This window comes from Lepisosteus platostomus, chromosome 21 (assembly GCF_059453375.1).
Source record: "Lepisosteus platostomus isolate fLepPlt1 chromosome 21, fLepPlt1.hap1, whole genome shotgun sequence".
Taxonomy (NCBI): Eukaryota; Metazoa; Chordata; class Actinopteri; order Semionotiformes; family Lepisosteidae; genus Lepisosteus; species Lepisosteus platostomus.
In genome coordinates, this window is record NC_142631.1 from 4,607,373 (window position 1) to 4,622,523 (window position 15,151).

Genomic DNA, 15,151 nt, shown 5'->3' on the forward strand with positions numbered 1-15,151 from the left:
AGAATTTTAGCAGCTTTGGACAGCATTTATTTTGCTTGTTCATGCATTCAACAACTACGAAACAAAAGGAATCAAAACTCTTTGCCTGTTTTCTGCATTTAATGTATATACTAATACTTTTTGGCGACCATTTTGTATTGACTGTGAAGCTGCAAGACGGAAAACAAAAAAACGGTTTTAAAAATAAGGATAACTCTCTTATTAGTAAAATATTTTATTATAATGAACAAAAGTGTAGGTTATAAAATATATTTTATTGCAGTCAACGTTTCATCGCCAGTTCATTAACCTTAGGGTAAGAATCCAGAGCAAAACCAAAACCCAGCACTGCTCAGGCGATGCATATCCAGGAAACAGAAACCAGAGTTGTTTTTAATTATTCAGCTAAAAAAGAATACATTACAATCACAGGAAAAGTGTACTGTTGTGTAAGTGTAAATCATCTTTGAATTTAACCACCGAACTGATGCTTCTGTTAAACGAGAAGAGGGTTGTATTCTTCATCTGGCTCCTTTTAAAATATAAAGATTTGTTCTGAAATGCAATCATTTAAAGGTAAAGGTAAGGTAAAACATACCTTTCTTTTTCCTCCAAGCGCTTTTGCATATCCTGACTTGGGAGAGATCCCAAAGGAGCTGAAATGCTAAAGGCCAATAAGCGTTTCTCCATATCCATGTTCTGGACTTTCTCTTGTTCAGCGATGGCAGCCATTTTTTCAACCTCATCTTGGGCGGCTTTAAGCTCCTGTCCAGGGGGAAAAATGAGCACGACATGGTCAGTTACAGGGAAACAGCAGGCTTGATGGCAAAGCCTAACCAGGCCTCTCACAGATGCGTCTAGCATCTCGTCGATGACAAACAAGCACCTCTTCCAGGCGTTCAATCTTCTTGCCAAAGAAATCCTTGAGCTGCTCCACCTCCTTCACTGCCAGCTCTTTGACACGGCGGATCTCGCCACTGCCGTTCCCAGCCAGGCTTTCCACAGCTTTCCTGTGCAACACAAGGTACGCTTCAGCAAGGGCTGCCTCATAAAGCAAACGTCGAGCAAACCCAGAAATGAGAACATCTAAAACAGCGCATAAGGATATCTCAACGAGACGGTTTTCAGTTTAAAAATATGTGAGGGGAAAGATGAAGATGCCCCCCAGCTGAGGCAAAGTGTTTGTGTTTTACTATCTTCTTTACAAAGGTGAGAGAGCACTTTTTTTTTCTTTTGCATTTCCACATGCAATGAAATGCAGCTTCACTACCCACCCCTATACTGACTACAAAGCGCCCACGATTTAAGTGAAATGAAAGAAGCCGTTTTCTACGATTCAGACAATAAAGACAGATGTTCCTTAGCCCACAACAACGCATCTGGACACTTACGATGCAGTGACCAGCAGTGCCTGCTTCTCCTGGAGGTCACGTTTCAGGCTTTCCACCTCCACTTTCAGTTCAATATTCTGAGGCAGAAAGAAACAGAATATTTGTTTTATTGCAGGACAAAGAAGAAAAAAGGAACTCCGGCAATTGATATTGAATCTGAAAAAAAAAAGTGCAGCTGAGACAAAGACATTAAATCTCAATTTTGGAGTACATAGGCAAAGATATTAACCATCATACTACATTATAAAAAGGCTATGATGGCCATTTAAATGGACAGTCAAAAAATAGCTTAAATTAGCAGTGATTAAAAGGGTCCAGTGTCTCCATTCATTATAACATAGCTGCTTATTTCTTGTAAGGGCTGTGGCTGTGCAGGGTAAAGGGAGGACTGTGTTTCCGATGAGATGCCACATAATGGGCACACAGAGAACCACAGTGGAATGATTCTGGGATACCAAACAAGCCATTATTTCTTTGGAAGGTAGAAGGAAACCAAAGCACCCAGAGAAAGCAAATAAAAGAAGATTCAAACTCCATATAGAAAGCATCTCTCTCTACAATAAAACCCAGGAAATGAACAGAATCACAGAACCTTATTAGCGCCACGGAGAAAAAAAGTACCATTGACTTTAACAACAGTAGAATATCGTCACACTCCTCTTTTTTGGGAAAAAAATCATCTAGAGGAGCATGTGTTCCGTTTTTTGTATACATGAAGTAAAACACCGTGTCAGTATGCATCTCCAGGTTAAACGCATGTGTTTGTTGCCATTTCTCTGACAAGTAGAAATGACACCAACCGTATACTAGTCTTATGAAACTGCAAAAACACGTACTATACATGCGTGTTTGCCGACTCTTTAAACATTGAATGGAATACATTTACGATGACCTGACAGTCAGACATAATACCTAGTTGTTGGCTTACCGTTATTGTTAGTCAATCGTTAAATCCACAAAAGCTTTTAGACTACAGTATGCTGACATCAAATGCTTTTGAATTTGGAATCCCACAGAAAAATGCAAGGAAAGGTGTATTTTGAAGGGAGAAGTTACAGTATTTGTGTGTCCGGTTGCACAGACATGAATGTAAAGAGATAGGGTAATGCCAAACACCAAGAATTCCAGGACGGCACACAACCCGTTACACAGTTTGTACGTTGTTGTCTTGCCGTTTACTGTTACAAACAGTAACATATAACAGTTGGTGTTATGCATTCCAGTCTATTTTTGAAGAGCAGGCAAAAACCTATGTATATGACAGGTTTCTGCTGCTTCATATCAAGAAGAACATACGTTTGGAAAGTCATGTCACTTCTACTTCTACAACACGTGTTTAACCTGAGAATGCATACGGCCACGATGCTGTACTTCATGTGAACACGCGCTCCTTTAGATGATTTTTTTTCCCAAAAAAAGGAGTGTGACGATATTCTACTTTGCGTGGGACAATATCATTGCACATACAGTACAATGCCATGTACAGCATCAATACAGCAGGCTACGTTGTTCACAAATTAACTATTGTGTTTAATCATTTTCTCGAATAAACAAGTTTTTTTTTCTCCGTGGTGCTAATAAGCTTCCGTGCAAAATAGCTGCGAGTCCTATGTAAAACTATTTGTTCCAAGTGCCATTTCAAATCGGCATTTTTCAGAACAAAAAATCCAAAGAGACATTTCAATCATTAGACAACAGAAGCAGTGATGGCAGTAGCTCACCGTCTTGTAGATATCTTCACTGGAATCATCAAACTTCTGTTGCATGCGCTCTTCCATGAAGTAGATGCGGAGCTTAAGATTGAAATTTTCTTTCTTCAGATCAGTGATTTGCTACAAGACACGTCATTTGGAGAATATCAGGTCAGATGTCACTGTATTTGTGAACTAAGAATGAAAACTGTAGATATTAGTCTCAGGTTCTCATTTTATGCTGGTTTCGAGAAAAAGAAGGGTTTGTGTACCCCATGTGCACCCAATGGGCAGTTTCTTTCAAAGATATTTCTCTTGAAATGCAACTTCATTTTCTTACATGAATATTCTCATAAAAGAATTCAGCTGATGCCCGGTACTGAAAATATTTAATGGATTTAAAAGACACTTTTTATTAGGATAAAGAACATATTCCTAGTGAGAGTGCAGACAAAATGTAAGCACTTAAGGAAAAGTTGCAGAATACAGGCAAACTGAAAGGAACACCAACCATACAAACCCCATCCCTTTAAAAATCTAACATCTGGCACTGCATTTTTTGTGTACACGTCTCACTTACGTCATACTGCGAAATACACTACTTCTTTTGCAAACTTCCTTAAAACAGGTTGTGAAATGGAGCTGCACACAACGATAATTTGAGAAAATGTGAAACTGACAAACGTTAGGAGCAGTGAAAGGTGAGCAAGGGAAGAGCACACGAAAACTATAATAAATTAACTATACATAAGTTATAAACGTCAGATTAGTTTTTTTTTCCCTCTATGGAGGACTGCAAGACCATCCACACATTAATAATGTCCGGTGCACCATTTGCCGATTGCCCTGGGATTCGGCACAGGCTGTAACATTTCCATGGACTACAGAACTGCAGCTGGGGGAAGGGTGAGGTCAATCAACAGAACTGCTGTGCTGCCAGAGGCAGTATTACGCAATCAGTAGTGACAATTCTGTTTGCACATGTAACCACTGGGGCCTACTGTGTCCCAGATTCTCTGTCCACAAGCAATGGGGACGGAGATGTGGAAAGAGGCTAGAAACTGGTCTGAGATTCCACAGGCACCTTACAACCTTGACAAACTATTATCTCAACTGATCTAAAAAGAACACACAACAAACACAGCACATCATTTGGCTGCTATAACAGTCTTACTAAAATGATTAACCGTTTAGCACGTTTTCTTCAGAAAGTTGCCTGAAATGGTACAAAGAAAGGCTTGCATTAGGTAGGCTCCTGAGGCAAAATCTTCAGGAAGAAAACACATCATTGCTATACAAGCAAGGAGGGTCCAAGAAGGCGTATAATTGGATGCAGCCAAACTATTCAGCAGGCCACCAACAAGATCTCTCTGAAACCATTCCAATCACTAATAAATACTACAAGTTTCCGAACATATGGATCCACTTGAAAACGCGGCGTGCTTCTGACTCCTAGACCAGAAGCCTGATGATCTATTTTAAATAAATAACTGTATTCTAGAAGTAGCAGTATGCCTCTAACATATGACTAACGCTGCTCTTTGGAGTCATTTTAAGGTAATGGTGTCCAAAAAATTCTACCACTAAATGCTAAATTTATTTCTCTTGGCAAGACGCCAGTCTACCACAAGGAATGCGGAGGCCGGTCTCATCTGAGATGCTTTCTGAATGTGGCTGACTGCATTCGGGCGCCTGATTTTCATTCTCCGCTTTTTCAGAGAAAAGAATTTCGGATTAAATATGCATATCAGCTCTAATGAGACACCACGGCCTGGTTAATTGCCACACACCTGATCCTGTTTGAGGAGGAAGCAAATGGCACATGAGCACCCACATCAATTAATTAATAAGCAGTCAGCTGGCCAAAAACAGAACAACTACAGGAACTAATTCAAACCACTCCTTCACAATGAAAAATGCACACTCGTAAATTCAGTCATGAGACATTACTGACGTAACATTACCCTATTAAATCTACTAGTTTTTCATTATATTGAAAGAGCTCAATAATGTTTGAAGTGTGAAAACCTACAAGGACAGTCCAATACTATACAAACAAGCTAATTCTGGAGTCTTCAGCTACAGTACGTAACAGTTGTGATCTTTCAGTGTACATGGCAAGGCCCTGCATGAAGAGCCTAACTTCAGCTACAGACCATAGGAATCTCAAAGCAATTTAACAGACCAAACCTCGTCCCATCCCAAAAACTGCAAAAGAACAAACCCCTACTTGACTGTAGATTTCCACTGGGTACAAACAGCACCCCCCTGGCAAGCAAATCAGCCGTCAGAGAGGTTCAAATTGTATCATTTGTGACTGTTGGAATATGGATTCAAGATGGACTAAATCTGAAGTCTTACCACACAGTTTTGTATAGAACACAGCCTTTATGGCACAAAGTTAATTTCCTTCAACAAACAGAAAAACCCTCCTTTTTAATTTTACTTTCTCCACTTCTCTTTTTTTTCATATAATGGTGCGCCAAACCCAACATTTTTTAAAATAACACGGCTCTCCCTTGAACATCCAACACCAAAGAGTTCAGTGGTCTCGCTTACGTTTTCATACTCTTTCATGGTCCGAGCTTTGGTGGGTGACATTTTCTCCCCCAGAAGTGTGGACACTGATAATGAGGGAGAAAAAAAAAAGATGAAAAAAGCCTCAAATACAGTATAATAAAAATGTAATGTATTTTCACATAAAAGCCATTTCATAGACTCTAATTTTCAAAAATCACTAATGCACAATTTGCATATTGATATACATGGCCTACAATCAGCAATACACTCATAGCCCCACTAATTACAACTTGTTTAAACTACCTTGCTCTTTCCAAAACACGTCACAAACAGCATTTCAGTTGAAACCCATTATCTAACAATTTCTTGCATTAGGAATGATCTTTTCACATACCCCAGCTTGCTCTCTGAGACACACAGACACACAGACAGGGAGAGAGAGCCTGAGGTCAGAGCGCAGGGTCTGCCATTGTACGGCACCCCTGGAGCAGTTGGGGTTAAGGGCCTTGCTCAGGGGCCCAACGGAGTAGGATTCCTCTGCCGGCTGCGGGATTTGAACCAGCAACCTTCCAGCCACAGGCGCAGATCCTTAGCCACAGAGCCACCACTCCGCCCAATTTACAATACATAGGTTGATAAGCCTTACTCAATTGTAGAGTTGTACTTACTTCTTATTACAGATACTTATGCTAGATGTCTGCTATAAGAATCACCCTGATAGCGTCAGACATGTTTCAACAATTTAGCCTTGCTCTAAGGCAATAACAGAAGAAATTTCTGGAAGTCCCCACTGAGTCTTACAGTTGGTAAATTTGGAATCAGTCCTCGTGTATAATAAGTGAGTCCCTCACAAGAGTGAAAGGATATCATTTCAGAGATCTCACCCAGCCTTTAAAAGGTTATTTTACATCTGTACCTGGAACGTGATCCATCAAATATTCACTGTGGTCCACAGCTTCTACCTCGGGGATCCGAGACATATTGGTGCTACGGAGAACAAAATTCAGTAGTTAAAAGAATTTGTATTGTAATTTTTTTATTTTTAATGTAAATTAGATTCAGTTCCTATTTTGCATCAGGGAAAAATTTAGTTTTTTTTTCTAGCAAGATCTTCGCAAGATTCATATAACTTAAATAAATGAGACAAAAAGGAAACACTGTAAAGGTAATTTTTATCAATAACTAACTAAAGAAACATTACATCCAATAACATAGACTAACAATCTGAAATCAATTCTACACTAATCACAATAAACAAAAAACTTTTTAAAACCTACTTTTTATAAGATCTGCATTTCTTGTCTCGACTGATTACCTTTCCAGACACATTCACAGAAATATTTTTTTAAAACAACAGCAGACCGTTTAATGTGACTTTAAGATGAGTTATGATTGTGTTAAAATCCTGTTTTCATGGTAACTGGATACTTTGTGAGGTAGTTACATTTCAGCCAATCAGAGCTCAGAGGCATCACGCACGGTGATGACGTCACAACGTGGACATGACAAACCACAGCTGAAAATAATTATAATACAAACATTAAGGGAACATACAGGATGAAATACGTCATTCTCATTGTTTTCATCAATATCATGGAAAATACCATAATTTATTTACAATTTATTGGAACAAAGATAAACATATATGCTACAGATTTAATTATTACTCTGCTTTAGATTTGTGTTCTTTCTACAGCTTATTTGATAGCTGCAATTTCCAAAAGCAATAACCATTTTAGCTTTACAAATTAAGCTTGTCTTGAAATAAAACTACAAGATAAAACATTTTCTAGTGTCCTACAATACCACGTTTTATCAAAAAACAGATTATAAAGTTGCTCCTCACCAGTATTTACAACGCTTATCACACACCTCTTTAAAAATGGAGTAAATCGATGTAATTCATTATATGGCAAATATTTAATGGATTAACCTTAAATCCAATCGGTGATCTCTATCTATGGAGCATGGAAATGTCACCTACATGCTCCTTTTAGAACCTTTTTCCGAGCTCTCCAACAACAGCTTATGCAATAAGTCATAGCTGTTTGTTCATCATGACAAAACTCAAGTTTAATCCTTCTTTTTTTGTTTTTGTCACTTCACAATACACAATGCATTTCTGGTACAGAAAAGAATTCAAGCACCGTGTATTTAAAACGTGTTCATTTCATGAAAGGAAAACATAGGACTGGTAACTGTGATGGCTTTCGCCAAATTCAGAGAGCACGTCTAGACTCGGCACAAAACATCTAAGCGTCAATAATGACAATAAAATGAAAATCCTTCCAAGGCATATAACATGCTTTGATATTCAGTCTTACATCCGTTCAACTTGCACAAAAATAGACTGCCCAAACCATTATTACCCTGTTAACTACACCTAGCCCCAAATTATTTTAAAAAGTTTATGACCACTGCAGAAATTATTCATATACTTGACGACTTTACCCTGTAATGGTTTTGTTTGAACAGCTCTGGCATATACTACTCTTAAATGCGAGGCAGAGTCAAATTTCTGAGTCAAGAAATGAACACCTCACCTATAGTATCAGTTACATCTCGGATTACCACGATAGCTACCTGGACGACCTGGGTAAGACATGTGCTTTTCAGACTTCATTTATTCATTAAGCCAAAACCTTTGCACGATAAACACAGCTCATTCTCAGATATCGTAAAAAAAAAAGGCAGAGCTATTGAGGTTCGCTCCCATGTTATTCCTTGAGGGGGTTCATATCCAATCGAGGGTTTATTTTTTGCAGAGCAGACAGAAAAAAAAAAAAAACAAGCTGACCCAAACAACACAAACTACGACACACACACTGCTGATAACGCTACAGTTAACCGATTCCCAAGTACTGAAATAAATGAAATATGCATCTGTCGCTCGAGAAAAGTCGGGCTGACGTACCTGAAAAATTACATACTCCCGATGGGCTCTAGATCTTTATTTTTAAAATAAAACGGAACAAGTGTGATACGTCGCGGCATCTAAACAACACAATTTCCCCTTGCTTTCTGTAACAGTTTCCGCTTTTTCAACCCAACCATCAGCGGCTCAGCCTGAGCTATATCGAAAGCGTCATTCCGAAAACTTTTTTTCGGAGGCTGTTTTGCAAGAGAAGTATTTGCCATGACAACACGTCAGACTGCAGAAGAGCATGGATGTGATAACTGCTGCCCTAGTGTTCACGGTCAAATACTGCAAAAAAAAAACCCAGAATGATTCAAATATTTCGCAGGATAAGCATGGAAAACAACACAGTAGAACACTAACAGTGTTCGATTTCGTTTTCTCCAGCAGACGAAACCGCGTAACGTTATTTAATACAATCCTATATTTAGATCATGACTCGCTTCTTAACTGTTAATAATAATGATTACATTTCCCGTAGCCTTCATTTGTTTACCAAACGCCACTTAATAAATAACTTTACTCGTCCTTCGCTCTGCTCGCTTTTAATTTTCATTGAATTGCAAATTCATTATAAAAGGGACAGCGGCGCTGTGTAGAATTTGACAAAAAAAATAGTGAATAACATTTTAAACCAGCATGAAAACACCTAATAAATGTAACACACCGAACAGCACGATTTATATGGACTAAGGCGGTCTATGACAGTTGGTATTTGAACTCACGGACGCACCCAGCAGGTATAATTAAGTTTTTTAAAAATACAGAAAGGTGGATGTGAATAAAAAGTACATTAACTTACCTCGCATTGAAATCAAGAGGGAGCGTCGGATCTTCCCCCACAACAGAGTCCATAATTGATACGTACTTACTACGGCTCCCGATTGTACATATCCAGGTGTAATTAATACTCCGTGGTTGGGCGGCTATTTTAAACTTTATACTAGGGAGGTAAAATTCAAAGCGATCGTTACTGCCGCCATTTTAGTGCCGGTGACGTCACGATCGGTGTAGCGTTGGAAGTTAGGGTCTGTGCCTACTCGGCCACGCACATTATCTGAAAAAGATCCATGCTATTGGTCACTGTAATTAAACCTCTTGGCCGTGATTGGAGCTTTTATTTTAATAAATTCATACTCGTACATCCCCCATAATCATAGGGCTCAGTGAGGATGATGTATTCTCTGTTTTAAAATCCGTGGTATGTGGTTTCCGATGTCAGATAAAAACAAAACATCAGGGCTGTATAGAGTGCTCAAACTGTGCATTTCACAAGTTGTCAATTTCCATCACATTTATGTAAGTATGCAGCTCAGTCCGTGAAATATATGTATGTCATAATTACATTTTTTAATCAACTGCATATCTTTATTATTCTATATGGAAATATATTTTATCGTAATCGGAGAAATAGAAAATTTAAGCCTCCTGTTTTTAGAAACAGAAAACGTCTAAAGAAAATACTCTCTTATTTTGTATTTGCCTGGCTCTGCATGGCTTGGCACCTCAGTACCCGTCTGAACTATTATCGCCCTACTCCCCACCTCACAACCTTCGCTCTTCTAACTGCTCTCCTTACTGTCCCCCAAGCCCGTCTACATCGTATGGGTGACAGGGCCTTCTCCTGCTATGCCCCCAAGCTCTGGAACTCTTTGCCCAAGGATATCGGAGAGTCTCCTTCTCTAAACTCCTTCAAATCCAGACTCAGAACCCTCTTCTTCAGAAAAGCCTTTACTTAACTGGTTCCATTCTTCACCCCTCTGCTTTTCTTATTACCACTATCCACGGTCCCCTCTATTGTAATTGTTATAATTGTATATTATAATTGTGTCTTATCTTGTGTATTACTTATTTATTGTTGTATTCCTCTTATTTATTGTTATTGTCATCCTGTAAAGCGCTTTGAGAAGCCACCTTTAAAGGCGCTATATAAAATAACGTTTTTTATTATTATTATTATTTTAGAGTTCGGAATGTCGACTTGTCTACCAGATGCGGAACTACTGTGCTTGTTGTGATATTTCCGGTAGGAACAGTTTGTGAGAAGGACCACAATATCTGCGTTGTGGAAAATTCGTAAAGTCTGCGAAATGGTAATTTAATAAAATCTATCGTTTTAAGCATTTAAACCGTAATAATCATGGAATCTGTTTTTGGTTATATACCTTTTTGATAAAATACAATGTTATTCAAACCATCTATTTGAAATATAAATGATACTAAGCTTTATACGCCGAACTACAGTTGAATACTTTTTCTGTACAAAATCGTAACGATTTCAATTCTGATCGTTGTTTTCTTTAACGTTAATAATCTTCTTCTGTGTTTTCATTTTATAGGCAGTTACGTTGAACACAGACCTGGGAGACATTAAAATCGAGCTGTTCTGCGAGCGTTCTCCGAGAGCGTGCGAAGTAAGTTCAATTAATACAATTTTATGATACTGTACAGAAATATCTGCTGCCGGTTAGGTTCCTTACCGCATTACACGTTTAAGATGTTGTATTTACTTTCTAATTTACAGAATTTCTTAGCTCTGTGTGCCAGTGGGTTCTACAATGGTTGCATTTTTCACCGGAATATCAAAGGTTTTATGGTTCAGACGGGCGATCGAACAGGTAAAGACATTTAAATTACCAAATGGTCTCATCTGTCTTGTGTTAATTCTTTATGTTAGTGTTAAAGTGACAGGCCAACGTGACTGATGTAGTTTTCTTATTTCACTAAGTGTAGATTCAGTCATGCTTGAAAGTTTGTAAAGCCATTGCATAATTTGAGAGTGTTTTGTTTAACCACAAAATGCATATTTAATCAGAATTGGTCACTTCCTAATTGAAATAAAGTATAATTATTCACCACTCTGAGTGTTTTGAAAGAAAATCTCCATGCAGCAAAATAATACACACAGTATACAGAAATTGTGCAGGTGAAAAAATAAGCGAACCCATAGTTCTATGACTTACATCAAGGGGAAGCAGGATCGGGTGGGTCAATGACAGTCTTAACCAATTAACCAAGATAACCAATGAATTTGAAGATCTGAAATGATGTGTTAGGGAGGAGCAAACATAAATAATTTCAAGAAAGCAGGTCAGTTACTCTTCCTATGAGTCTAGCATCATGCCTCGAACTAAGGAAACATCAGCAGAACTGAGGAAAAAAGTAGTGGCTGCTCATCAATCTGGGCAGGGTTATAAACTACATAAATCCACTGTTTGGCAAATAGTATACAAGTGGAGGGCATTTAAAACAATGGCGACCCTGCCAAGAAGTGGACATCCTCCTACAATTTCACCCAGGGCCACAAGGAGAGGTGATCCTAAAATAACATCCAGAGATCTATAAGCCCCCCTGACTGCCTCTGGAGCAGTGGTGCATAGATCAACAATAAGAAGAGCCCTGAACACAAATCCCATCTATGGAAGGGTCGCCAGGAAGAAGCCTCTTCTGTCAAAAATGGAACAAAGCTGCCCGTCTGAAGTTCGCCAGAGACCACCTGGATAAGCCTGAAGAGTCCTGGAAGTCTGTTCTCTGGACACCATGTCAAGCACGGTGGTGGGAGTGTCCTTGTACAGGGCTGTTGTTCTTGCTCTGGCCCTGGGCAACTTGACGTCATTGAGGGAATCATGAATTCTGAGAAATGTCAAGGAATTCTTGAGAAGAATATCAGGCCATCAGTTCGAAAACTCAAGCTGGGCACGAAGTGGATGTTTCAACAAGACACAGATCCTAAACATTCAAGTAAGTCCACTAAAGAATGGCTCAGAAAGAAGAGGTTCTGTGTCCCGGAGTGGCCAAGCCAAAAGCCTGACCTGAATCCTATTGAAATGCTGTGGCAGGACCTGAAGAGGGCTGTTCATCCAAGACATCCTTCAAACCTCACAGAGCTGGTGGAGGTTTGTAAAGAGGAGTAGGAAACAATCCTTCCAGTAAGATGTCAGAGACTTATAATTGGTTATAGGAGGTGACTGTGTGAAGTTAATATGCTAAAGGAGGTGCCACAAGTTTACTTTTGCACACAAGAATATCTAGTGATTTGTTTAATATCACAGTCTAATAATCTATTAGTTCAAATCCTTTTTTATGTGTGGGAAGTCTTTATTTAGGATATTCATTAAGAGTTCAGGTTCTGAAGACTAAGGAAGTCGTTATTTAGGATATCCATTCTATAAAGGAACAAGTTATAGGTTTATTCCATGCTGAAAAAAAGAAGAAAGAGAACACAACGTTTCGGCCGTGGAGCCTTCTTCAGGTGACCTGAAGAAGGCTCCACGGCTGAAACGTTGTGTTCTCTTTCTTCTTTTTTTCAGCATGGAATAAACCTATTACTTGTTCCTTTGCAGCCTACGCATTCTGACGCAGCTACCCACCTGAACTACTACCTTATGCAGACTACTTTTTTTCAGCATGGGATAAACCTATAACTTGTTCCTTTGCAGCCTACGCATGCTGACGCAGCTACCCACCTGAACTACTATCCATTCTATATATTCATTAAGAGTTCAGGTTCATATAATATCTCTATAATATCTAAAATAATAACCACCTTGAAGGGTTTCAAAATTTTCAAGAATGACTGTATTTATACAAAGGCCCAGAGCAAATATTCTGTCAAAATCAATAACATCCAAAAAGTATGCATACAATGTTTTGTCTTTATACTTTTTAATAAAAATCATTTTACAATGATGACACCACCAAAACTATTTAGTCTTTACTTTAGCTTATAGTAAAGACTCAGTATGGAGGCTTATAGTAAACGTTACAGTTTAAAATTATATTGTGAAATAATCTCTGTTAAACACAACTGATATATTAGATAATAAAGCTGCATTCTTGTTCTGTGCAGGTACAGGAAAAGGTGGAACAAGTATTTGGGGGCGGAAGTTTGAAGACGAATTCAGTGAACATCTTAAGGTTAGAACGCCTTGAGTTGCGCTGGTGATTCTAATAGAATCTTGGAGTTTTTCTGGAAAAACAAAGTCTAGCAGAGGAAGTAATGTGAACAATTTCACCTTTCACCAAATTCAAAAACAGAATCCGTGGAAATGCTTCTAATGTTAATGGGATATAATCGCTTCTCTGTGTTCTGCTGGCTGTTACTCAGATGTGAAATCCAGTGTCCCTATGTCTTATATGTATGGTGTTATTTTATTTTATAATGTCCTATATTTATATAAAACATCCTTTTATAATATTTATTTTAGCACAACGTGAGAGGAGTTGTGTCCATGGCAAACAATGGCCCAAACACTAATGCCTCCCAGTTCTTCATCACGTATGCCAAACAGCCTCACCTTGATATGAAGTATACAGTATTTGGAAAGTAAGTTTAAGAATTTGGAATGTAAATTTTGTTCTTCTCTTACATTACCTCGGTTACAGGGATTAGCTCCACTCATTGTTCGGGGGGTGTTAGTGCTGAATTCTCAAAACTACAAGCAGTCGATGTAAAATGTTCGTCAGAAGGATTGTCCTGTGTGTTTAAAGAGGATCAGCCTCTGACACCACCTCGGTTTGATGAATCTAGGAAATAACCAATCACACAATAAGACTATGTGAAGTAATTGCACACTGTTAGAACACTCCAAAATTAGTTTATTGAATTAAGAAAAGTAGTGTGATTAAAACATAAAGGAACCATGCATACTGCTCATATATATCTAGATTATGTTTGTAGATACCACTAAAAATGTCCTCTTGTATGTCTTGTTTCCATTATATCATTATGTTAATTAATGTAAAAGAATAGTTCCAAAATGTAACCTTCTGCAGATAAACCACTGACATTCATATTCATTTAATAGGAGAGTATAGTATTGGGAAAGGGGAGTATAAGTTATGTGATGATCCTGTTGCCATATTTGTCTTCTGTGGACATCTTTAATGTCTGAGCTGTGTGACCTTGGAAGTTAAACTGGTAACCTTAAGAAAACACTAGGTCCCTAATTGTATTTCATTCTTTTTTTCTTCAGGGTAATAGATGGCTTGGAGACGCTGGATGAATTGGAAAAGCTGCCAGTTAATGAGAAAACGTTTCGGCCGTTGAATGACGTTCGGATTAAGGATGTTACTATGCACGCTAACCCTTTTGCGGGCTAGTCTCCAGCTGCCAGCAGTGTGCCTCAGCCACCGTTACAAAACAACATTATTAAAACTTCTGGATGCAGACAAATATCCGCAGGGTCTGTAATGTTTGCAGTTACGTTATTGTATTACTTGGAAAGAAATCTTCACAACAGGCCCTTGTTCCACTTCTTTATTTTTTCATATGTGATGTTTTGGTTTAATTTATATTACATTTAAAATAAACCTTTTTTTTAAGTATCACAGTGTTGTAATGCAGTTATTAAAACAAGAACAGTTGTGTTTTTTATGCACAATGCTGATTAGATTATACACATACGTGACTATCCATTCCATCAGATGTTAATGCATCCCTTTCACCTGTTTGGCAAAGTAATAAGAGTTATTGCCATTTTGGTTGTTGGACATGAATGTGGTATCTCATCTAGAGATGTTCTCATCTAGAGAACATCTAGAAAAAAAGGTAATCAACTTATAACCAATCAATTTAAAGAAAATAATTCACCAACTACACAGTACATCACATTGTGAATTAACTAAAAGGAAAAAAAATGTGTTATCCTAAA

The 15,151-nt window shown here is 38.3% G+C and overlaps 2 protein-coding genes across 4 annotated transcripts in view; one reads left to right on the plus strand and one right to left on the minus strand.

Moving 5' to 3' along the window:
* Positions 1 to 9,505, minus strand: part of cdk5rap2 (CDK5 regulatory subunit associated protein 2) — a 49,754-nt gene extending 40,249 nt beyond the window's left edge. The window contains exons 1-7 of one of the 3 annotated variants that reach the window (XM_088615526.1): positions 9,301 to 9,505; positions 6,498 to 6,568; positions 5,621 to 5,685; positions 3,092 to 3,202; positions 1,371 to 1,447; positions 866 to 989; positions 578 to 744 (exon numbers count right to left, since the gene is read on the minus strand). In XM_088615526.1, the coding sequence (XP_088471652.1) occupies positions 578 to 744; positions 866 to 989; positions 1,371 to 1,447; positions 3,092 to 3,202; positions 5,621 to 5,685; positions 6,498 to 6,568; positions 9,301 to 9,353 (668 nt within the window). In that variant the 5' untranslated portion in view covers positions 9,354 to 9,505. Of the gene's footprint in view, positions 1 to 577; positions 745 to 865; positions 990 to 1,370; positions 1,448 to 3,091; positions 3,203 to 5,620; positions 5,686 to 6,497; positions 6,569 to 6,858; positions 6,986 to 8,495; positions 8,634 to 9,300 lie in introns of those variants that run through there. The other 2 variants (XM_088615530.1, XM_088615529.1) reach the window with 2 other exon arrangements.
* Positions 9,506 to 10,463: 958 nt separating this feature from the next.
* On the plus strand, positions 10,464 to 14,825 carry ppil3 (peptidylprolyl isomerase (cyclophilin)-like 3). Its single transcript, XM_088615546.1, has 6 exons — positions 10,464 to 10,591; positions 10,838 to 10,912; positions 11,023 to 11,116; positions 13,348 to 13,415; positions 13,706 to 13,824; positions 14,474 to 14,825. The coding sequence occupies exons 1-6, from the start codon at positions 10,589 to 10,591 to the stop codon at positions 14,598 to 14,600; spliced, it is 486 nt and encodes a 161-aa protein (XP_088471672.1). The 5' UTR covers positions 10,464 to 10,588; the 3' UTR covers positions 14,601 to 14,825.
* Positions 14,826 to 15,151: the final 326 nt, after the last annotated feature.

Bases quoted from the DNA above. Each gene is read 5' to 3' on its own strand.
- ppil3 (XM_088615546.1), top strand. The intron at 11,117-13,347 runs GTAAAGACATTT...TGTTCTGTGCAG, and splicing joins TCAGACGGGCGATCGAACAG to GTACAGGAAAAGGTGGAACA. The intron at 13,416-13,705 runs GTTAGAACGCCT...TATTTATTTTAG, and splicing joins AATTCAGTGAACATCTTAAG to CACAACGTGAGAGGAGTTGT.